At 38.8% G+C, this 25,823-nt stretch overlaps 1 protein-coding gene across 1 annotated transcript; it reads left to right on the plus strand.

Moving 5' to 3' along the window:
* Positions 1 to 401: 401 nt before the first annotated feature.
* mxd1 (MAX dimerization protein 1) lies at positions 402 to 25,309 on the plus strand. The gene is made up of 6 exons (XM_077562045.1): positions 402 to 1,201; positions 1,818 to 1,917; positions 12,893 to 12,922; positions 15,515 to 15,629; positions 15,866 to 16,025; positions 19,659 to 25,309. Exons 1-6 carry the CDS (start codon positions 1,135 to 1,137, stop codon positions 19,853 to 19,855), a joined length of 669 nt encoding a protein of 222 aa, XP_077418171.1. The 5' UTR covers positions 402 to 1,134; the 3' UTR covers positions 19,856 to 25,309.
* Positions 25,310 to 25,823: the final 514 nt, after the last annotated feature.

The raw sequence follows: 25,823 nt of genomic DNA on the forward strand, positions 1-25,823 counted from the left end.
GACCACAACACAAGACAAACACTACAAGAACCAATCATAATCCTACACCGCAGTACAGCATGTGACGGAGGCGGGACATTGTCAGAATGGAGCGTTACGATTTAAGATTGTGAACAATGATTGGCGGGTTTATTATAATTCAACCAATCGGCACGGCGAAGGGTATTCCAGCTAAACAAAACCTCCATTGTGGCTCCACGCAAGAACATGTCGGCGTGTAATGTGAACCAAAATGGCTGACCAACAACATCAGTTTCATTGGACGCCGTGCCATTCTAATGACTGACAGATTCAACGGCCAATAGGACTCCCGAGTTACCATCGCCAATAACCAATCACATCTAAGCATACGCAAATATATTCCATGGTATACAATAATTAGCTGTCATCCAAATCCTGTATACACAAGTCACTGGAAGACAAGACAGTATTCAGAGGTAGAGTTAGGCACTCCGATGTTAGTGGCTTTCTACATTTTAGCAAAACGTGTGGCGCATGATCACTGTTGTGACGAACTAGCACAACAACTAGCTTTTAACCTGAAGTGTTGGATGACATCGGCTGGTGAACTTTTAAAAATACCTTGCTCGTTTTTATTCCCTGTAACTGACTTAACGAGGCCAGTACTTTGTGCTTTTGGACTTGGGACAGACTCGCTCATATAGAGGAACTAGTGACTAACTTTAATCGTTAATTTTCCAAATTGTCACTGGCTCTTGCTTCCTCGATCTCGTTTTCCTGAACCCTGCTCAAATAATTTTCAAGTGATACGTGAATCTGTTTGGAAAGCGAACGACTTGGTTAACATTTGGCTGATCGTTGTCTTCAATTTAGAGTCAAGCATCCATTGCTACTGAAAGTGTTAGCCAGAACAGCTAAAAGCTAGTCTCTACCTGAACCACATCAGCTGACATTGTCGGAACAGCATCAGGGGGAGAAAACAAGTGTGTCTTGCTTTGTCTTGTGGCACTTTTTAAGTTTTCTACAACCCGTTGATACTCGGAGAGACAAACACTTGCCTTGAAATTAAAAGGCTACTGTGTGGACTAAGCGGGTTGTGTACAGCCACGGGATCCCCCATAGGATTATTATTTTTATTTATTTGTTAAATATCAGTGATTATTGTTTTTGAACATGACGGCTATCGGAATGGTGCAGATGCTGATCGAAGCAGCCGAGTATCTTGATCGCAGGGAACGAGGTAAAGTATAATTTTATTCTTGTTTGTTATGGATTGTATGCACTGGGAATATGCAGCGACACCCCTCCCCCTTTATGTGGCTTGTTTGTGCACCTATCATGTTAAAACAACGGCGATCCATACATCTCTGCGTTAATTGATTTTACATGAAGAGCCCGTGCATTTAATTTCTTCGTGTATTTTGCTAAGCATTGTAGAATGTATCATTCACCCTCGAAATATGTTCATATTAATTTCATGCATGTATATGCAATTACTGTAAGCTTAAGAGAGATGCTTTAAGGCCCTCTTCGATTGCATTGCACACGTTTTTCATTTTTATTTTAATAGTGAAAAATTATATACGATGTGGCAAGAGACATTGTTTTTATGACAGCCCCTCCTTTCCTGCTGTTGTGGTTTGCTAGTGGGGTTTATTCCAGTTCAAGATGACATCATTGTCCAGGCTATGGGAGAAAATGCAGTATAAAGATAGTGCTTGGAATACTTTGTGTTTTTACCTAATCTTCAAATATGTACAATTAAAAGGGCAACAAAGATAATGAGCTCTTCTATTTCTTGATTTGGCTTTTGGACACTGTTTGACCAAATGGTTATTTTGTTTATGTGCTTGCAGAAGCTGAGCATGGCTATGCCTCCATGCCACCCTTTATCAGCAGTCGAGAGAGGGAAAGTTTGAAAAGGAAGAGCAAAAGCAAGAAAAACATAAGTAGCAGGTAAATACTAATCACCTCTGGGTTTTATGTATATATTTTTTTAATTGTACAAAAATCATCCTGTCATAATGCCTCAGCTCAGTGAATTAATTACACACCCAATTATTTTTCAGTTACCACATATCATCATCATCATATTGTGGTATCTCTCTGTCACTTTACTGCAGTGACTCAAACACTGACAACTTAAATGATGGGGTGCATTTAAAAAAATAAAAATAGCGCTACTATGGAGCCACACAAGACCGTGCACTTCCTAACCAGCTGTATTACAAAAATGCCATTTTAAATATAAACAAAATACAATTGTCTGTTTTTTTTATTGAAACAATGTACATCACAGAATCTTAATATATGTCATGCTCAATGCATTTATGAAAGATCCAGCCTTCAACAACAAAAGGTTTGAACAATTAAAAAATAATTATAATACTGAATCATCTAGTTGTGAATGGTGATATTACATCTCAAAACAATACAGTGGTGCCCACTGTTAATGGGTAATATTAGCATATAATTGACAGCCATTAAAATGTATTTATTTGGTATGTTTTAATATATATATATATATATGTATGTTAACCCAAAATGTTATTCCGAAAACACTGAAAAAGTTCCAATATGTGTTTTTCATTAAAAAAAATACAAATAAAAAAATAAGATAATTGCTCCTCTCCAGGACCCCCCCCCCCCCCCAGAAAAAAAAACAAACAAACAAAAAAACAAAAACAAAAAAAATAACGAATATTGGGGGAGATCTGCAAATAGATAAATCTGCGGGTACCGAACCAGTAATATGTGGGGGTCCACTGTGAATAGTTGATATAAAAAATCTACACACCCCTGCCCCTTGTACATCTTAATAAATGTTTTTTTTATATATATTTTGGAGAGGGGAAATAAAATTAAGCAACTGAGATGATGTGGTTGCACAACTGTAAACACCTTCTTATAACTGGGATATGGTTGTGGTACGAATTAACCAATCACATTCAAACTCACTTTAACCCAGTAAGGCCTAAAGCGCCTGGCAAATCATGACTCTAAAACCTATGGGTGACTTTAGAATCACCCCTGAAGTTTTCCTGGAAATTCAACAATGTTGTCAATGCCCACTAAATAATTATCTCAGCTCCTGAAGCAGATAGAAACATAATTACAAAAACATTTCTGAGCTTACACCTCTAGCATTCACACAAACCTAAGTTTATTATTATAAACCTTCAATATGTATTTTTTTAAATCAACTAACAACTGTCACATCTGCGGGTATATTTACCTTCAACACTGGAGCACAGTTGTAATAACCTCGGGGGATTGAGTGGTAATTATTCGTCATCCATTCCGTTACAAAGCCGTCGAAATTTTCAACATCCTCCTTGTCTCCAAACATATTTCTTAACTATTTTCCACTGTTTACTGGTTACACTGATTCGAAGTCCTCCCGCGCCGTCGTCAATTGCCGTCATTTATTTCATAACTCCCGTGAATCTGCGTCAGCAATGAATGCTCAAATCAAATTCCAAAACTAGTTACGAAGCCCACGTCACCCTCTCGTGTATAAAGTTGAACTTTTTTATCTTAATTCCAAAAGGTATGTTTGGCTCAATCATAACTCTGCTCATCATGAAAAGAACACCATACCTACAGTAAAGCATGGTGGTAGCAGCATCATGATTCAAAATTGCAAACAGTGAAAATGTTCAGGCTTCTGCTAGAAACATTTTAAGGAAGGTTTTTATTGTACTTGTTGGAATCACACAGTGACAGCTGCAAATAAGTGTCAAGCTGATGGCCAATGACCACTTGTTAAGGCAAAGTGGGTCAGTCAAGGTGACTGCTGGAGACATATCAGCGACAGGCAGTCCTGGCAACTCAATCAACATGACTGCTTGAACGTATTGTACTGCACAGTCATTGCGTGTGGTCTGGATTCCATAAATCAATCCAATCAGGAGGGATTTGTGTTGCAACTGCACCCCGCAGTTTGTGGGATCACTTTAGTTTTCTTGTTCAGCACTGATCATTTATTGGGTAGTATTTTTTTATCTGGAAAAAAACTGCTGTGCATCTTCATTCTCCATTTTATACCAGGAGTTATTTTTGTAATATGTTAAGACGCAAAACTGTCACCATAAATAAACCGTTAATAACTGCCCATGCAATGTTTACAGTTGCAACAGTAAAAGATGTATAAAAAATAAATTAATACGATATAAACACAAACTTGAGTCATCCTTTGACAGTTTATGCATGCAATGTTAAAAGTTTTGACTATAGATGACAGGAGAGAGGTTCCAGTACATGTTGCAGTGTACATTTTGTTTTTTATTACTTCGTCAAATTGTCCTTGCTTCACTTCTGTATATCAGTGAGTTATACATTAACAGTGACCCGGGAGCCACTACGTGACAGTAAAAATGTAATAAAAAAAATACTATAAATGCTACACTTTTTTGCTTTTAAAATATTTTTACTGCAAAAAAAACATAAAATGCAAAAAATATATAACTGCACAGTAGTAATATTTCTTAAAGGGAAGTGTGTAGAATTTAGTGCCGTCTAGTGGTGAAATAATAATTCATTCATTTTAAAAATTCAATATTCAGTTCAATAATATGCAAAAATGTATTCTGTCATATCAAGATGCATGTTTTTTTTTAAATTGTCGTACATCTAGTAATCGCTAATTATATTGCATAGGTCTTACAGGGTACTTGAAATAGAACAACTTCATGAATGTAGTTAGCCTCTTGTGCTTGCAGCTAGTGTCAGCCCCAAAGTGTCGACCACCGCTTACCTTCCACAGTTGTGTCCTGCAGGTGGACGTGTCTGAGACCCATGATTGGGGCTCCTGCCAGTTTTCTCCCTGTGCTTTGCTCTCGCTAGCTTCTCGCGCTAGCCGTTCTTGTTACCCGCGCCATCTGGTTCTTGCTAGCCACTCTTGCTCACCACTCCCACTAGCTACTGTTTGCTTGCTCGCTCACTCGCCGTCGCTGGCCAGGCAGGCTGCTCGAAGTTTGGTCTTTCTTACATAGTGCACATGGTTCAAAATGCACACGCTTTAGACTTAGGTCGTTGTAGTTCACCACTACATGGTACTAAATTCTGCACACCAGCTGGGTTTACATGGAGACTTTTTAGTGATTCCGATTGAAATCATTCCGAATGAAGATCTCTGGTCACCTGTTTACATGTGCCGTGATCCATTCCGATCTGCCGTTTATATGCACCCCCATTTAATTAGATCAGCCCTGGGGCAGCCGCGGAACGCACGAACATCGATCACGTGATTTATCAAGATGGAGTTTATTCGTCAGTTAGCACAGTAGTTGTGATAGTGTTAACACTTTTATTGAAGCAACATCTTGATAAAAACTAGATTCAAGTACTTAAAAACAAGTTCTCCCCTCGCAGACAAGCTTTGGAGAGACGTGGCCATTTTAGTGGGTGGAAACGATGACGTCATGATGCATTTTCGTCAAGACAGGGCATGCACATGCCGGACGCAGCCTCGCTATTCCGAATGAAGCGTATACATGACGCTGGTTCAGATTGAAGAAAGGAATATACCACCCCTGTGATTCCGACTGAAATTCCATTCGGATTCAGCCTTTTTATTCTGATTGAGGTGTTTATATGGAGCATCGGAATACATGGCTCCATGTAAACCAGGCTACTGTCTCTTTAAATGCTTATATAATCAAGCATTTAATACAATATCTTCTTAAAGGCTTAAATAATACAGTGTGCCCTAAATATGAAATAATCGTTGAAAGTTATACCACTAGGGCCAATGCCAGTTGTGTCAGGGCCACCACCACGTGGATCATGTGGCCTGTCGGGCCACTACCCTAAAAGGCTTAATGTTGAATTCTGTAGTCAATATTGTACTGAACTGCTAGGAAATAAACCTTTGTCAACATACTTTCTCTATGTTGCACATTGTTGGTGCCCTTCTGTGGTGGTGTTCCCACAAAAAAGCTGTCAGAGCAAAAACAAAAGCTGTCAGAACAATAATTGATTTGGGATTTTATCACAGTGTAGTTTTAACTATGAAATTGATTTAATGTCAGTAATTAGCTCTTACATAATCTAATGCTGGTTATTATGCATTTGGGGACACCATTCTTTATGTTTACGTGCTGTATTTGGTTTTTCATCACCTCTGATTAGCTGCCAGTATCCCATTTATTGCCCAAAGTCAGCTAAATTGTCTCCAGCTCACCTGCAACCCTAAATACACGCCTGGAGTCCATCCACCCAAGTAGATTTCAATGCACTAATGTAGCTGCATTAGTGCTACACCAGTGCGAACTGCAACCTCAAGTGAGAACTTGAAACGTACTGTAATGTGAAATTAGTACCTTTTGACAGCCGAAATCAAAGTGAGAATTGTCTTTGTAAAAGTATGAGCTTTACAACAGCTCTTATATTTGATCTCAGTAGGTTGTCTGTTATAAAATGACGATGAGGTTTCATGATTGTACAGTAGACTATTAAAGTAGGTGACTCGTGCGTTACTATGGCAATGGCGGAGACACATTTCCAGTCACAACAAGCTACAATAACTTTAGAGCTCTTAATTCAAGGTGTGTGCATTTTTTGTGTCAATACTGAAGTAAAGCTTTTTTGCTCAAAACATTTCATGTGACAATCCTTGTTGAGGGGCTGTTGGGCAAATTATTGAGGGTGTCTACAGTTTTAGCACTATTGGTGCAGCATAATTCTCTGAAATCTCCTGTGGGCAATAGAGTAATTTGTAATAAAAGTTTGCCCTCATCTTGGGCTACTGTTTAGCAAGATAAATGTTGATAAATGTTTGGCAGCATATTGTTTTGAAACATGGCACAAATTTTACTTGTGGTGGTTGTAGTTATAACAGAAAGTAATGTTCACTAGCACTCGATGTTGGTTGATATACTATAACGACATGTTTTTTGACAAAGGCAGCTTCAAAATTGTATGAACAGTATGCACATTTCTAGCAGAGAATAGAACAACACAAAAAGTTCCTCACCAACAGAAGAGCATATACCTTCTGGCCTAAAGCCTGCATTAAATAATCACAAGATTTGTGTTTGCTGTCTTTGACTACTGCTATAGTTAGAATGGGCGATATGGTGGAGATCTGTGTGGCGTTTGCGTGCAATTCTCCACGTGGTTGTGTATGTTTTTTCCAGGTGAATTTTAAATTGGACATGCTGGTTGTGAGTGTGAACATCTCTGTGTATCTTGTGATTAACGAGAGACCGGTCCATGGTGTAGTCCCGCCTCTTCCCGGAAGTCAGGATGAATGAAAACTGGACTAAAATCTATGGGCATTTTAGTATATGAACAAAAACAAGATGAAAATGTTATGATTTTGTAGAACTTTGTCTCTTCTAATCTGTCACTGTGACACTGTCATATGACCCCCCCCCCTTTCAAACCTGCACCTACATGCACACACATGGGACAGACTGGCGGTGAAAGGTTTAAAAAAAAGTAAATTATAGTCATAACGTAACATTAATCCAACGGCTATAACGTTCCAATAGTAATGTTAATTCAACCGCTAACTAATGTTGGCTAACTTACTATCTCTTAGTATGGTGCCATAGTAGCCACTTGTTGATATACTGTAATTTTGTGTCAAGTTGTTTTTCATCAAAAAAATGAGAGGAAATTTTATGTGAAATCTTTTTAGATCTGAAATGTTCTACATAATTTGCTGACAACAAAAAAAGGCAGGCGTTAAATGATTGTCCTGACTAAAACTAGACTAAAACATTAACAGTTTTTGTTGACTAAAACTAGACGAATAAAATTGTGTTTTGTTGGAATTGAGGTTGACTAACTATGATAAAAACTAACCAGCATGATTGAAACTGGACTAAAACTGAGACTAAATTTTAAAATGGCGGATAAAATTAACACTAGTGTGCAGTCAATGGGTTCACATTGAAAAGGAAGATCGAAATTTGATAACCGAAATGTCACATGACCTACATGCATTCTAATCGCCATTAAATCTTTTCCATTTTCTTTGAAGAAATTGCTGTCATTTTAGTACTATTATTTTGTGGGCATTTAACTGTGTTGCTAGTGGCTGTCGAGAAATGTGGCTGTTGCTAAATTGTCTTCCATTCACTGAATGAACCATTAAGGAGAAAACCGTACATGGTCGAAATGCACGTTAAAGATGTGGGATGATGTTTTATAAGTTTGTTGTAGTTTCCAGTCATGGAATCTTCTAATCTTCACAGCATCTACCACTAGTGAGTATTTGAGATGCGCTTGTTATTGATCATTGAATTTGACTTTTATATATATTTTTTAAACCTGGACATGATATTCTAATTTCTTGAGGGCAAAGGCAACAATATTTATATTTGCTGCACCAAAAGTGGAGCAGAGCAAGTGAAAAAGTGTGAGTTCATCATAAACAGTTTATCAGTGTGAGTAGAGGCTCCTCCATTGCCTTTTGTTTTTCCAAGGAGTTGATGTGTGAGTGGTGGGGGATGGGCGTGTGTGTATGTGTCAGTTGTCGTGCCTTTCCCCTCCTTCGTCATGTCTCTCCTATTTTTCTTTCCTCCTCTCTCCTTCTCGCTCTCTCTCACTTTCTCTCTCCGTAACCTCCCCCACCTCTCTTGTGTCCTCCCTCCTAGGTTCCCACTATTGGCAGGGAGAGCATCAGCTCCTTTATTACATAGATGGAGAGGGAGAGATTCCTCCCCCACCTCCCACATGTACATTGTGCATACACTCACTATGAAACTGCATCGCACTAATGCAAACTGAACATCCTTGGTGAGCAGGTAGATGCGTTTGCCTTTGCATGCTAGCCATCCTGAGAAGTTCATCTCATTTTCTATCATCTTGGCTGTCAGGCTATTGCACTGAAATGCTAATTTATGTATTTTCCGCCTTTGAAAAAACCCCACATATACAATACAATATCACGAAATGAACCTAACGAGCCATACGATTTGCTATCACAATATTATGGTGGGTTTTACAATAATAATAATAATAATAATAGTAATAATAAATTATTAAGTATACTATAATAAGTATAAATAAGAAATGGATCATAAAAAAAGGTCACGATATATATTTTTAAAAAAAAGCACAATATACATCACTGACAAAGAGCTAAAACCATGCCAGTAGGTTCGCCACTATTTTTGAATTTGTCTGTGAACCACAAAGAGGTTCTGTTCCTATTGACTCAGTGGCTCAAAGTAATGTGGCCTATGAAGTTCACAATGCTGATTAGGCTTTTACCCGATGGTGTTTTAACTGCAGTTGTTGGGCAATAGGCTGTTTGAGGCCTGCCTGCCTTGTGCATAAAGAAACTCAGGGTTAGGTTACCTGTGCTTGGTGACCCCAGTGATGACTAAAGCACTGACTAGAGCAGTGGTGTCAATGTCCGGTCCTCGAGGGCCTGAGTCCTGCACAGCTGATTTAAGATCATCAGCAAGCTCTGCGGGAGCCTGATAATGATCCTGATCATTGAATCAGGTGTGTTGGAGAAGAGAAACCTCCAAAACATGCAGGACTCAGGCCCTCGAGGACCGGACTTTGACCCTGGTGGACTAGAGAATGGCACAAACATGGTTGAAGTACGATGCAGGATCTGAAAGAGATCTAGGCGCATAGACAAGCTTCTGTACTGGGAACAAAGTTTTTAAGAATTGCTGTAACCTCCTTGGTCAAATGAAGCACTTTATGTTGACTATCAATACCTTAGAACATGTGTAAGGGATGTTAAAGATATCCTCAATCTACCCTTCAGTTTGGTACACAGTCAGCACACATCTCATTGTTGTAGGTCAATCCAAAAGGGGGCAGGTGGGCTGTAATCAATAAATTAGAAAGCTTGTGTCACAAAAGATGTAAGTACAAAGAATACAAGCAACACAGTGCATCATTCTTAAAAACTTATTTGACTATTTTCCTTTCAAATGTGCTGACTGATTATTTTTCCAGCTTTATTTACTATATCTATATTTCCCCAATTTAGAGTTGGAACTTGGAAGGCCAAAAATCTTGACGATTTAGCTGGTAAAATGCTATGAACTATTTTATTGACCATTAAATACACAAGTTTTTGGCAAATAGTAGTCACCCAGTCACATATTTCATTTTTCCTTGTTAGAGCGTCATACTAGATCATGTTGTGATCATCAGGCCAGAATGAGCCAATCATACCGTTGCTTTACTGGAAGAGATTTGCGAGGAAGTTGACTCAGAAAAGTATTTGTTCAATAATGAATGGAAGGACAACTGCTTTTCTATTGTTCCGGAAGCTGGCCCAAAGATTGTTTCTCATATGTTGCAAGAAGGTGGGAAGCGGGAACTTTCATGACAGAACTCAGAAAATAGTCGAGCCAAGAATCAAGTACGGCGCCACTATGCATCTGATAAGCTACCAACGAGCAAATGAATGTTTGCCCTTATTGCCATGAATGTTGGTGCACCGCCGTACACGTAAGGTTTCGGTCATAAATGAATGTGTGAGTTGTGCAGCTGTCGAAATGTTATGTGCTTGATTAGTGGGAGTTATTGGCGTTTTTGGTTTTTATATGTGAACTGTTTTAAGAGTTTACATGTGTGTTTAAAATAACACCATTCGTCGAAATTGTGAGGTTTGGAACTTTGCCCTAAGAAATCAATTGCAACCAGACCACTCTGAATTTTAATTGAAGATCTCTGGTCAGCTTCCTCCAGGTTTCACAGTTGTGACGCTTATAGGTATGATTCATTTCATTAACAGTCTGTTGATGTGCCTTGCCAAAAAGTTCCAGTTTTGTCTCTCCCAGAAGCTTTGTGGCAAATTCCGGTCTCGCTTTTTTATGATTGCCTTTTCAACAATGTTGTGCTGCTCGGTCCGCTCTCATGAAGTTCTCTTCACTTGAACAACACAAGGTGCCGTCTGACACTGATGTACTTTGACCTTGGAGTTCACTTTTAGGGAGGTTGGCCACACCTTGGACCTTAAACTCCAGAATTAGGATAGTCACAAGATTGTCAAGGTGCTTGGACAAGCCTACAGGCTTCACCTTTAACATTCTTTTCCATAATTTTCTTTCTAATCTCCAGAGACAACTCTCATTCGCTTCATGTCGTCCATGTTTAGTGTGGTACACATCATAAACGAGATACATAGTTCTTTTTGTTTTGTTCTATATTTAGGTTTGGGGAAAAAATGTCTGTTCCTCTTAATTTGTACTTACTTTCCCTTTTTATAAATTTAGTTTGTATATTAACTGGTAACCATACAGCGCGGTCATCATTTAATCATTTTTGTCTAGGCCATTGGGTTGTTTTTTTCCAAATTATTTTTGTTGAACCACAGTTTGGAAGCAATATCTGGTTTTCACTAAATTTGTATTTATTGCATTCATCATTTTCAAGATATTTCAGTGATCATTGTTGTTTTTTCTTTCAATTAGAGGACTACCAATAATTTTGTCCACGTGTGTATTATTTTTTTTAATTTGTGCACACTTTTGAGTTGGACTTTCAATCAGTCAATTTAATTTCATTCATTTTTAAAATAAAAAAAGACAATAAAAAAGCAATATTCGAATTCAAAGTAAAGCAAAAGAATGAAAGGGGACAGAAAGAAGTAAAACTTGTTTTGTCTGTCCCTGATCAAAAACAACACAAATTTAATGACGAGCGGTCAAGACGCTTTCAGTGTTACAAGATAATTCAAAATAATTCAACTGTGTGTCCTTGTGCTATGTATATTTTTTGCAGTAATTGTGCTTTTATGCTTTAAAAAAATACAAATAGACTGAGAAGATTTTGTTTTACAGTCCAGATTGTTCCACAAACTGACACCTTGAGTTGAAATACATCGTTCTTTTTGTTTTGTTCTATATTTAGGTTTGGAAAAAATGTCTGTTCCTCTTAATTTGTACTCACTTTCCCTTTTTATAAATTTAGTTTGTAAATTAACTGGTAACATTTCATGATGGACTTCACAAGTTAATTATTCACTGAAGTGTATTTTGGAAAAGACAAACAAATACAATTGTATATGTCTATTTGCCAAGAGACGCCAGAGCAGAGTTAGTAGAATGGAGGGATGGGTCAGAGACTGAAATCAAGTCTGAATGAGTGCTATGGTTCTATTGCCAGCACTGTTATGTCACAAGCGGCTGTCTGCCCTCTGTAGGTGGCCAGTGCAGTTAAGCGCACGTAAAGATGATACCCCCAGTGCCGCATGCATGCACGCAACGAAAAATAAATTCCACTCTCAGGTGGCGGTAGTAAAGGCCTCCCTTAGACTAAACTGAGTGTAAATATTAAAGGTGGCAAAAACATTTTGTGTATACATATGCTCATGCAAGTTGGAGTCCCCTGGGATGACCAGAGGCTAATTTTGGACATTGGGTCAAGGGATCAGGGGGTCTGCTTGAGGTAGTAGTGTGAATCGAGAATGCAAGGATATCTTTTTCCCTCAGACACCACCACACTCTTTTGCATAGGTCAAGCAAATCATCACTAATATAAAAAAAAATATGACCCCTTATGCATATCAGTTAATTTGAATATAATCAATTTTATAACCTCCAATAAGGATGGAATTTCATCTTTTCTCATTTCATCTTGGCACCTTTTCTTCCGACTACCGTCCCACTCTCGCATTATCAGGAAATACAAAGGAGCATAGTCCTGCTAAATGGTTACTGTATCTATGTTTACCATTTGCTCACCTCCTTACATGTTCAAGCACGGCTTTTAAAAACACACGTTTCCTCCACAGAATGAACAGCAGCTTTTGCAGAATAGTCTTCCTTTTGTGCATTTTCTTGAAACTCACATCAGCACCCTCTGACTACCACAACCTCCCACACAGTCTTTTTTTCACTCACTTTCTTTTCTCACACTCCCTCAGTATGCAGTTCCACTGCAGTAAATACACACAAAGGGGGTTACCCTGTTGCTTGGTTGCTCATGTTTTCCTTTATTTCCACAGGTCTACACACAATGAAATGGAGAAAAACAGGTATGTAAACATCAATTTAGTTCAAAAGCCTTGTGTATTCCGTAATGTACACAAACAATGTGCTGTTCCTCAATCAAGAAGTTCCCATTTCTTCTCCCATTTCTGTTTAATACAAGGTGGTCCAAACTTTTTTGTTTGAGGGTCACATACAGAAAACCAAAAGGACAAAAGGGGTCATCTAATGTTATGAAGAGAAATTGTGCTTAGTCCTTTTTTTTTTTATACAAATAATTCATTTGTGTTTTTGCATATCTAGAAAATGCTAAAGTATATAAACTTTTTTTGTAATAGTGCCACCTATTTTTTCGACATCCTCCCTTTTTTCTTTGACAATCTCCAAACTTTTTTTTAAACTGTGCCAAATGTCATTTTTACCAATAACAACAATAATAATAATGCATCAGATTTATATAGCGCTTTTCTAGACACTCAAACACGCTTCACAATGGAATGAATACATTTTTCGACATATTCTTATTGCTTAACAATCAATCCAGTCATATTCAGAGTAACTGCATAAATATTAGCAGTAATGAAAGTTCATATATTGTATCATTTGAATGCACACTGTAATCTTATCTGTCATCAAGTTCTTCGTTCTTTGACTAACAACTCCAGTGCTGGTTGCAGCCAAGTTGTTCCCTCAAATGTATGAAGACACAATTGATCAATAACACTAGGAAACAATTTAAAAAATAAAAATAAAAAAAATGTTGATATAATTTTTTGTTTTTATATAAAATTGACATGCTGCTTCCAAAATTGCAGTCTGTCTTTTTCTAGCACGTCAAGTTTTTTTTTCTCCACAGCTAACCCTGCAGGTAAACAGAATTCCACTGATTACCTGTAATAAGACTGTAATAAGAAGAGCTGCTTACAATTGGTCTCGTCTTCAGCTACCCGGCAATTTGTTTGTACTGTCACAATTGAGACGGTTGTGTAGCTCCCAATAGGCCAGTACTATCAATATCTGCAAACAGAAAGCTAGCATAGTAGGAATTAAGAGGATTATTGATAGATTTTTTCATAACCTTGCAACCATGATCATACCATTGTAAATTGTATTTCCTTTTATGATGTATTTTTTTCAAAGCTTGTAACGATTCCATCTTAGTGTTGTATTTACATGCACACACATTTATTTATTTATTTATTTTTCTAAGAAAACGAGAATTCTACAATTTAAAAAACTTGACATGATAGAGAAAAGCTGAGATCAGGTTTTCGTGTCTGTGTCTATGGTTAGATTTCTCAATGATCAATGAATTGACTAAACAGTAATCATGCCTATCCTGATAACGTATCTTAAAAACAAAAAACGAGAATGAGAGAGGGGCAAGAGTGAAGATAGAAGGATGATTTATTTACTGGCGTGCTGAGTGCACCACGCGGACCTAGTTGTAGTTTGTAGCCAGTCTGGGGCTAATGAAAGAGAAATCAATTTGCAAGGAATAGTTCTGTTTTCGCTGAGATGCTACGTCATAGATCTATCGCTCTTGTCTATATGTTTATATGGTATACTCACCTATTGACCCAATGCCCTTTTGGCACTTAACTAGAATAACCTGAGTTGAGTTGAGTTGGCCACTCCTCTATCTTTTTTTTGTCAGTAACTTAGACACAATGTCTGGACAGCATTGTTAACACACATTGACCTCATCATGTTATATCACAGGGCAGGCTCGAGCATTTGCGTGTTATGTAATGACCCTTGAACTTTGGTGTGAAAAATGCTGCTGGGGTCATATACTGTATTATCTACTACTTTGCATGTACTTTCTTAATCTTAGATTATTATGTTAAACACTTCAGCCCTGATCAGACTATGCTCATATTGCGCTTCATGTTGAGGTTGAGATATTTGACTTGAATCCGCAATCAAAGTGCGTACTGTATGTTCAGTAACATTATAATCTGGTAGTCAAGTAGATTCCGGCAGTGAAGCTCGCCTGCCGCAGACGTTAAATTAGCAACTCATCCGGCCTTGAGATGCAGAAAAAGCATTTGCACAGTAAACTCTTTGAAGAAGTCTGACGTACACACACTGCCGCCCGCCCACACAGGCTCACACATGCACACTGGCACGCACACACTTTTGTGAGGCTGCAGACGGAGGTGTGTGTTGCATAACAGCCGGGTCAGTCGGTCTCAAATACCCTCCAGACCTTAGCAACCACCAGAACTGTCAGTTGCGAGCGATGGAGAATGAAGTGATAGATGAAAATGTTTGGAAAAGATGTCATAGGACAGATAGGGAGATTAATCATTTGACTTCTGCACATATTGTATCGCTGATGATAGATTAGTATGGGTTAGAAATGTTAATAGCCAATCAACCACTTTGAAAAAGGTCTAGTTAGCATAAATTTGCCGTTTGCACCAAAGTATGGGGCAGATCTTTGCTCTAATTAATTGTTCAAAAAGTTTTCTGATGGGGTTTCCATCAGAATTAGAGAAGCAGTGATTCACTATTTTTACGAATAGGCCTACAATGTAGCCTAAAACATTAGTTGCAGAAATAGTTATTGCTAGTTTCTTAACATGCAAAATCTGATCATTTTCATCATCAATTTTTTCCCCTTTTGCTTTCAGACGGGCACATCTACGACTGTGTTTAGAGCGACTGAAATCGTTGGTTCCTTTGGGTCCAGATGCCAACAGGCACACAACCCTGAGCCTGCTGATGAAGGCCAAAGATCACATCAAGGTGGGCGTGGTCATGTTTGGCTCATCTAAACCTTGCTATTATGCTCTTCAAGTGTTTTATGGATCATAAAGTGGCATCATTATATAAATATATAATTATTCCAGTCTATCACAGTCCAGTTTAGCATAGTATAGTTCTGATATGTGAAGCCTGAAGTACACTGTACCAAACCATATCATACAGTACTGCTTGTTGCATTGATACTATTTTCTTATTTCCTCTTTTTCACTCTGCAGAAGTTGGAGGAGAGTGACAGAAGAGCCCAGCACACCGTAGAACAGTTACAGAGAGAGCAGAGACATCTGAGAAGGCGTCTGGAGCAGCTCGGTGTGGAGAGAATCCGCATGGACAGCACTGGCTCCACCGTGTCCTCTGACAAGTCCGACTCTGACCAAGGTCAGTCATGCAATTCCTTTCTTTATTGATTTCTTTCTTTATTTTCTGCAAAGGGTGTAAAATGCTTGCTTGGATGGTTACCTCTACTTATTTTGATGTCACAAGTGCCAATACCTGTATCAGGGTCTTAGTTTGCAAACTCTTGTACATTTTAAGCAGGCTTGTGGGAGTAACGGAATACATGTGCCGCCGTTACGTAATCAGATTACAATTATTATTATTTTATTTTTTTTACCGAATTCTGTGTAATCAGATTACATGTGCATTTATTAAAAATGGGGATTATTTCGAGGGATTACAATTCCTACGGAGAAAGAAAGAGTGAGTGGGTGTGAGAGAGAGAGAGTGTGAGAGAGTCGGGGACAAAAGGAGGAAGTAAGTGGCGATCGGTATTTACGGTTTGGAAAATCCTTGGCTTGCTGAAGGACCGATTTATCTTTAACAAAGAAAACGTTTCATGAAACGGTTCGGTTCAATTAAGTAGGATTACGATTCGATGTTTGATTCAGTAGGATTACTATTCGAGTCGGTTCGATTTGGTGTAGTGGTGCAACGATTATTTGATTACTCAACAATTAGTCAATTGTCAAAGTAATTTGCAATTATTTTGTTACTTCATTAATGGTTTGAATATGTTGTAAATAAATGAGCAAAATCTTGTAATTTACACATCAGCAAAAATCTACTTTTATTTTGTAAATGCAGCAGCGAGCAACATTTTTGCATCTGTACTGTTCCGACATGTTACAGACCAAATTAGTAACTATCATTCCTTTAAAATGCTGTTTTATGCATCTGCCTAATAAAATACTCCACTCGTAAATTACTAATATATTTTTCAAAGTGCCATCTTCCTAAATGTAAACTAATTAACAACAATTACATCTCAGTTACTTTCTATTACGTTTACTCTTGTGACAGTTCCTGTATATTACCCATACATGCAGTGAATAAATTGATGTATGCTTAATGTTTATCAAAGTTCTTCTTGTAAAAAATGAGTTGAACTTGATCATAACGATCATGTTGCCTGTCATATTCCATTATCAGTAACGCGGGCTGGCACTTTATTGATGTGTTCCATTCAACACGTGCTTATGTTTTTGCCTGCGTATGACTCGTTCAGCCGGCCAGTCATGCTAGAGGCATGTAAACAGTCTAAAGGCTAAATCTACTAATTCTGTCCGAGAATAATTTCCCTGGTGCCAAATTCACTGGTATAGATGTCGAAGAACATACTAATGTTCAATTGAAGAGATGGCTTGAGTGTAGAGGGCTGAAAGACGGGGAAAAGAGCCAACCTGATCCAGAGGTTAAAAAAAAAAGAAAAAAAAGCATAGGTCATCAACGAGCCGGCTTTCATTCATTTTTCTTCATTTTTGACCTCCTTCCCGTTAAGCTGCTGAAGTCACGTGACCTTGCGGTCTAAAAATAGCATTCGTGCGTACCCCATTCCAATGGATTCAGTACCCTGATATATTGAGGCTTGCTTGTTGCCACTCACTTGAATGTAACCAGTACAGCAGTGGTCCTCAACCCTGGTCCTCGGAGACCAGTATCCAGCTTGTTTTCCATCACTCCCACAGCCAACACCGGTGATTCATATCATCAGCTAATCAGCAAGCTCTGCAGAAGCCTGATAGCGATCTCCACCTGTGTTGAGACATGGAAAACAGGTTGGATGGAGGAGGACCACTGCAGTACAGTACATACACTAGCATGCATTTGGGTAATAATGAATACAAGCTTTGCTATTCCACCTTTTGGCACACATTGTATAGTAAATTATGAATATAGTTAAATATTGTTGTAAAACACAATACAGGGGACCGCCGCATACTTGTGGCTTTACAACTGTAAGCTCACATATTTGTGGATTTTTTTCCCAAATTTTTTTCCAAATTTTTTTCCCAATTAGTCAAATTGTTGTTGTTTTTAGAACAACATTGGAGGTATATCCCTGTATATTGAAGAATTTCAGTTTTTTTGTTTTTTCTTCTTCAATGTTATTGTATTGAGCGTCAATTACACATGGATATTTGCAGTGGATCCACTGTATACGTATATGTATACCAGTGGAGATTTCTGTAAGGCTGCAAGGGAAGCTCAGCTGCCCCTAAATGCCCCTCCCCCTGAAAAAATAAGGTGAGGAAATATGCACTGCTGTGTGTACAATTTATGCGCTAGAATATCTTCATCTTTAGTTCAAAACCTGCTACTAATAACAAAAAATGGACACAACTTCCTTCTAGTTCATTCCTGCAGTTCCATGCCACTTTTAATTATTTATTTACAGACGCTGCTTCGTAGAGTGCATTGTTCCACTGCGCAAAACTGGACGGTCATTGGATAAATGCTGGGCTTTTCCCCTCCCATAGGATGCTCAGCGTCTCTGGGGGTTAATTGGAAAGTGGGCCGGCCTAGACATCCGGCTACTGCGTGATGATTGGATGATCTGTCTGAGGCGAAAAAGAAAAAAAAGAGCTTCCCTTCATTTGAATGGCCAGCAGCCGCCACTGATGTATAATTAGTTTTGTATTTGTATGACTTTGTGGTGGTGAGTTGTGTCTTGTTCACCTCAAAGTAGGGATGGGGTATCTGTGTCAGGCATCGATGGGGTATCTGTGTCAGGCCGATGCCCTGTCTTATTTTCATGCAGTTTTAACTCTTTGACTGCCAGACGTTTTCAGAAAAGGGATGCCGTGGGTGCCAGCCGATTTTAAGCATTTTGACTGATCTTTCAAGGTCCATAGAAAATTATGTTTGGACTATGGAAACACACATACTACCAAAAAAAGATTGGACTCTCATCTTTCATCAGAAAAAGAAAGTTTGTTTCTACCTTATTCCGTTTTTCAGTAATCCACAATAGAAAATGGTTAGTTTCACCTCTGTTTTGAAACAAACGTCTTTTAACGTCTTTGGCACTCCTCCATAGGATTTTACTAAACGTTATTTAACGTTTTTGGCAGTCAAAGAGTTAAGGAATTTGCTATATCGGGATATGTAGATGTTTATTTAAAATGACCTGTCATTGTTTTTTTTAATGGGGAAATGTCATGTAAAAAAAAAAATAATAATCCAGTGGTATCTGTATTTGGTATCGGTCGGTTGAGAACTCGTTTTGATATCGGTTTCGAATATCCCTACTTCAAACCCAAAAATGTATTTTTAGCATGTGTGAAAGCTTACGTTTACAAATTAATCTCCCAGGAAAATGTGCCCGACCACAGCACAATTCTGGTTTGAAATATTTTGGAATTTCTCCCCCAAAACTGAAGCCATTCATTCTTTAACTTCCCCCACGTTGGCAGGTGATGCAAAGTTTTAGCTTTGCGTAAGCCGCAGATGCATTGTCCCCATTCAGCCATGAATTGTGTGGGTGTGCAGCGAGCACAAAGTGCGCAGCAGATACTTGAAAATGAACGGGTGACAAAAACATCGGATGTGCTTGTTTTGTTGCAAGCCTTTTATCAGCAAACTGTCGACAAATCACATAGATAATAAACTTAAAATGACGTTTTTAACTTTTATGCATAAAAAAGTGTAGGTGGGGGGGAATTGTTGACAGATTATTTGTGAGTTTCTTAGCGGTCATTGGTCTGACTGCTTTTTGTTCCCTGTTGCCCACAGAGGACCTGGATGTGGACGTGGAGGGAACGGACTACCTGCTGGGTGATCTGGAGTGGAGCACCAGCAGCGTGAGTGACTCAGGGGACGAGCGGGGCAGCCTGCGCAGCAGCTGCAGTGATGAGGGCTATGCCAGTGCCAGCCTGCGGCGCCTGCAGGACACTCAGGAGAGGGCCAAGCAGCCGGCCTGCGGCCTATAAACGTCACAGGTCCTCATCCCGCCTCCTCGAATCCCCGCTCGTATACCCATCTCAACACCCCCGCCCCTACCTTCTAACCCAACTGCGAGGCCACTCATCCAGCCAGGCCTCTGCAGAGCGCCTCGGAAAACCCGTCACCTGACGCTCGTGACGCGTTGCCAACTCTGCACCAATCAAACGAGTTGGGTCCTCCCCTACTTGTCCCTCCTCCGTCCATCACAAATGCAACTTTCAACCAGAGAATGTTACTTTAAAATATTCCACTGCCTCTTTTTTTTATGTCTGAAGAGGTATGGGAAGCACTTATGAGATTTCACAGACACGCACGCACTCCATCATTGCTTTTCAAAGACGGTGCTCCATAAGGTGTGCCCAACAAGCGGCCCTTTGTTTCGCCCAGCTCACCACAGTTAGTCATCTGTTTTTTGTAAACATAAACATGTCAACTTTTTCCAGACATGGCTTGAAAATAGAACTCCCCTTACCACACGTATTTCCAAAGTCATCTGTAAGATGTTTAAAAATGTTTTGAAGGGAACGTAACAGCAATATGAGCTTCACTAGCGAGGCATCTTCACCCTGACATTTTTAGCGCACACCTGAACACTGGAGGGTTTGGGGTCGATGTTTTCTGCCACTCTCTGACGATTGTGGTGTTTTTCATGTGTGCGTACGTGTGTATGTATGTCTATTATAGCCGCTTTTCCATTAGACCGAGACAGCCTTGCTTGGCCCCGAGCAGTTACCATGGAACAGCTTGTCAGTAGCATCTCAGAGGTGGTTCTTAAGGCCTCTATACACCAATCTGACGTCGAAAGTGAGTTTTCTGATTGGTGTAGAAAGTACCATTGTAATGTACAAGCTGTTGTTAGAGCGTCTGGTATGGATGACCAAAAATGCCAAAATATAATAAATAAATAAAAGTGAAAATAAAAACAGATATAATAAATAAATAAAAGTGAAAATAAAAACACACACACACATTTTATATTTATTAAAAAATTAATTGTCTTACTTTTGATTTTTGTATTTTTTAAATTTTACTCTTACATATATTATTTATATATATATATATATTAAAGTAAAAAAAATACAAAAATCAAAAGTAAGACTCCAAAAATTTAAATAAATGTGGAAATGAATACATAAATAGATTTCAATATCAATCAATAAATAATAAGGCTCTGCTCTCATATTTATTTATTTTATGCCGCAGACGCTGTCAGCAATAAATGCGTCATGAAATGTTATTCAAATGAGGGGGCGGCCCTAAGGGGTATTGTCCAGAAGGTTGTCATGATCGGTTCGTTGCGGTGTATATTTATTTTTCCGGTGCGACGTGCCGACAATTAAGGAAATGAGACAAGCAAGTCGGCGTCGGTCTTAATGGCTGACGTTTGATTGGTTTATAAAGCCTTAAAACGGCAGCCATTTGGGGCCAAGCAGAGCCGTGACATGATTGGCTGACAGCGATGCAGCAAAGAGCTCCACTGCACATGCCCATTTCAAGTTTTAGACGAGCAAGGCGGAACCGTCCGCCGACTGTCTGCAAAGTCATAACATTACAGTTTATAAACTAAACATTAGTGTTTGACAACAGCGCTAAACCATATTTACAATTTCATATGTACTAAATTTTTGATGGGTAAAAGTAAAAAAAAATTGCCAGTCAATTTCAAAGTCATTTTTGCGCCGTTTCATCCATGGTAAATTTTTTACTTTTCAAGAGATCCCAAAAATGGCATGGTTGTTCAGCCATTAACATGCATCCTCAAAGAGAGTAATTCATTCTCAACACATAAAGATATTCTATGGAGCAATTTGCCCAAAAATATCTTTACAATAGCCTTTTTACTTGCCAATCTATGACTCAAATATCTTCTAATTGGCAGATTAACACCTTAGCTGTTCACAATGGACACTCCTCTAAGCCTCTGGCCAATACTTTCAGATTGGATTCGGGTTTGAATTTCCCGCCCTGTCTTCGGATGTGACAAAAAAAACAGGCAGGCCTGTAAAGCACTGGGGGTAAACGTTAATATGAAATTGTAAATATGCTTCAATGTTGATGTGTAACGCAAAACCAAAACAAAAAAACGCCTCGTGCCTGTTGCAATGGGAAAGCAGTAGAGGGCGTGCAGAGTGGTACTGTTTCGGGCTCATGGAAAAGCGGCATATGTTTGTCTGAACCTGGCAATGACAGTAGTTGCCTGTCAGTTTCAACGACCAGCCACCTGGCCTGTTTGCGGAATGTGTTGGCAGGTGCTGGTGCACTATTATCTACTTCTTCCTGACCGAGTGTTACTTGGAATGGGAAAGTCTACCTACTGAGAACAGTCGAGAGGCTGAAGAACATTCCACTATGTAGAGAGATAGGCAAGTGAAGGTTGAGAGCATTTTCTTTTCCTTTTGTTAGTAACTGTTCCTCCCATCAACTTACCAAAAGGAAAGTCACCCTAAAACAGAATGTCAGTTTTACGTTTTGCTGTGAGTACCAACCAACAGAAGACTCAATTCTGTGCTAATGCCTGAAAGACCCTCTCTTTTGTCTTGCCTTGACAGCTATTTATTGTTTTTGAAAAAAAAATGTACATTTACTGTAATGTAAATAGTTTACAGAAGTCTATCAGAAGTATTTATTAGATCTGATCAAACTAGAGATGAATATAAATATATATTTAATTAGTTCAACTTAACCTTTGTTCTTCTCGTGAAGTTTCTCATGTGTAGTTTGTTTGCACAGTCAGCCTAGTCGATCGATCCATAGAATATTTAGAAACGTCTCTTGTGCCTCAAGGCTTTGTGTCTGTTGAGAAGTTTGGCAAAGATCTCTTAGATTACCCCGTGGTTGATGGTGCTTCGCGTTCTTCAAGGCAAAAAAAAAAAAAGTGAATTGAAAAATTATAAAACAGAAAAGGTTGTGGCAATAGAAGTAGTGTGGCCTCCCTCAAGGAGCAACAGAAAAAATCCTGTGATATTTCATTCTCCTTGTTTGGTCAGGAAGACGCGTTGGGAGAGGATTGCAGTTTGTTTTGAATGTAGATGTCCACCATCCTGCAGCCAGCGGGTCAGTCCGCTTGGTGCCAATGCCCCCCCCCCCCTTTCCCCAACAGCCACCTCACCTAGATCTCAGTGCAAGCATGAAGATGGTCCACAAAAATGAATCTATATATACAAAAATAACAAAATCACAAAAAATTGATTTTAGTTTTCTGAGTGTGGAATGCAGCTTTTTTGTGAACTTAACCCTCGTTGAGAAACCGTGTAGCGATTTTATGAAAAGGATGTGAAGGGATGTGTTCAAGTGGGTATTCATTGACGCGTGCATGTAGTTTGTGCGTCTCAAACCTGGACAATTGATTGTGTGCATCTCGATAAAGTCACCACTAGGGATGTTCATTACTATGAGTACTCAACTCTTGATTAGTTAAATACCGATACTACTAGTACTTTACCCCAACCAATAATAATAATATTAATGGCAGATCATTTTAATACGGAAGAGGATTAGAGCCAGTGAAGAGAGAAACAATTTTGGGCAGGATTCTCACTTTTTTTTGTGTGCAGAATTCTGACTTTAAAGTGAGAATTCTGACTTTAATCTCAATTCTGGCTTTAAAGTCAGAATTCTGACATAGAGCTATGAATTGTGGAAGTCAGGATTCTGAGATTAAAGTAGCACTAAGGAACTTTTTAACCTTAATAAAAAATATTTTCATAGCTTTTCTAATGAAACATGGACTTAAAACTAGTTGAATGGTACCTTTGCCATGGCCTGAAGGGGTCTATATCATTTTTTACTGACACTAAGCAACTTTGAGGAAGATGGTAGGAACACTACCACACAAAAAAATACAAATGTGTTGACTGTTTTATGGCATACGTCACTTCCCCCTTACCCCATTATTCGTTACAAAGATGGAAGTCAACTTGAATGGCGACGCACGATTACTGCTTTCCTGGCAGAGGCTGCTCAAACTGAAAAGTTTAGTCTGAGGAGACAAAAAAGGAAAAGGGAAACTATCCAATGAAAAGGGCAGTCAAGGATCAACATTGGCCCGGATTTCACTTGCTGGCGTGAGCTAAAAAATGACGCAATGCGCTTGTCCTCAGGAAATGTGGCCTAACTTAAGACATAACAATGGCGCCGCCATAATCAATGTAAACTGAAAGTTCCTTAGTGTTGCTTTAAAGTGAGAATTCTGAGAATAAAGTCAGAATTCTGACTTTATTCTCAGAATCTGGACTTTCCGACTTCCTCCCACAATTCATAGCTCTACGTCACAAAGTCTGAATTCTCACTTAAAAGACAGAATTTTGAGATTAAAGTCGGAATCCTTAGTACCAATTTTCTGTTCTTGGCCAACTGTGGCTACTACTGGTATCTATCGGCCGCCATTGCGAGTATCGACACCTCGAAATAACACCTGGTATCGGTACTCATCCCTAGTCTAGACAAAAAGCCCTCAAAATCCAGATTTGAAAAGGTCATCGCAAAGCTTTATATTTTATCCCAATATTTTCTCTCTTAATTTGTAGGAGTTACTATTAAACTCAAAACTGGAGCCCACATTCAGGTCTTCACTACAGCACTGTAGTGGAACTGCATACGTTTTATTGAGATGAAAGTAATCAACTGGCCAAGTGTGTTATTATATCGTCACTGTCTTCAGAGAGAATCATCTCGGGGATAGGGTAACGGCCGTTTAAATAATAATAATAATAATAAAAGCAACCCCCAAATAAATAACCTTCGTGTTTTGTTGTATAATGCAAAAAGGAAAATTGTCCGCTTGAAAAAAAAACACACGTGTCAACCTTAGCATTTAATTTCTCCGTTTCTCCATCCATGGCCTTGTCTCCCGCAATCTGCACGTGTGAGCCTGACCCCCACACACCAGCACGTGCTGAACTGGCGCCTGTTGTTCAGGCCAGGCAGATATGTGGTGGATGGAGAGTTTCGGACCCTGGTGCTGTCAACGTCTGCCAAGAGGCAAACGTTGCGTCTCTAAGAACAACCAGTTGTTAAGCTACAACTTTCAGCACTGATGGATCTTGTGTTCATGTTTGTACGTTTTTTTGATTTGTGCATACTTTGTGGCTAGTATTGCCTTAAACTGACCTAAAATGTAAAAACCCAACAAAAAATGTACTACATGTTTGAATATGATCTGTTGAAATGTAAGGTGAATAGTTTTGAGGCGTGCTGTCATGCATTAACACAACACACTCAACATCATCATTGCGCCATGAATATCATTGTCACCTGATGCTGCCTTTCTTCTAAGGCGGCTCCTTTCTTCTGTATGTTCAAAATCAACCTAATGGTGGACATTTCGTGCACTTAATTTTTAGGAATCGGACATCTGAAAGAACTTCAAATGTGTGGCAGCAATTTATATTTGCCAGTGAAAGTAATAAATAACTTTGAAACCCTTGGTTATCTACCTACCACCTCCATGTTGTCTTTATTTTCTCATGACACAAAATCATTTCATAATTTCTTAGGGCTTGGAAATAATGCCAACGCACAACACATGAAAGACACAGCAGGTTGGTTCTAACCAGTGTTTTCAGAATCATCTACTAGCCAGATCCAAGGTTTATATGATCACGGCCATCTGACTACTACACACAAAGCCAGGGAAAAGGAAGATGGGGGATGGGCGTGTTGAAAGGATGCTTTTTGCCTTCTGGAGCGATGCAAATGTTGAGTGAGATGCAAGCAGGGTTCTTATAGTTTTGGAATTTTCATTTTAGTTACTTTTTATTTCATTTTGACTTTTATTATTTTAAATTTAGTTAGGTTCAATTCGTTTTCAGCGTGGTTCTCTTAGTTTTTTTTTTTTTTTAATTAGTTTTAGTTAATTTTAGTAATAGTTTTCATTTTTTTTAAGTGTACAGTATTACTTGTGTGCAATATTTAATAAACACAATGGTAAAATGAAAAAAGTAACAAATTGTTTTA

The sequence above is a fragment of the Vanacampus margaritifer genome, chromosome 3 (genome assembly GCF_051991255.1).
Source record: "Vanacampus margaritifer isolate UIUO_Vmar chromosome 3, RoL_Vmar_1.0, whole genome shotgun sequence".
Classification (NCBI taxonomy): domain Eukaryota; kingdom Metazoa; phylum Chordata; class Actinopteri; order Syngnathiformes; family Syngnathidae; genus Vanacampus; species Vanacampus margaritifer.

Excerpts from the sequence above, each read along its gene's own strand:
- mxd1 (XM_077562045.1), top strand. The coding sequence starts at position 1,135 with ATGACGGCTATCGGAATGGTGCAGATGCTGATCGAAGCAGCCGAGTAT. Across the intron at positions 1,202-1,817 it reads TCTTGATCGCAGGGAACGAG|AAGCTGAGCATGGCTATGCC; the intron begins GTAAAGTATAAT and ends ATGTGCTTGCAG. Across the intron at positions 1,918-12,892 it reads AAGAAAAACATAAGTAGCAG|GTCTACACACAATGAAATGG; the intron begins GTAAATACTAAT and ends TTATTTCCACAG.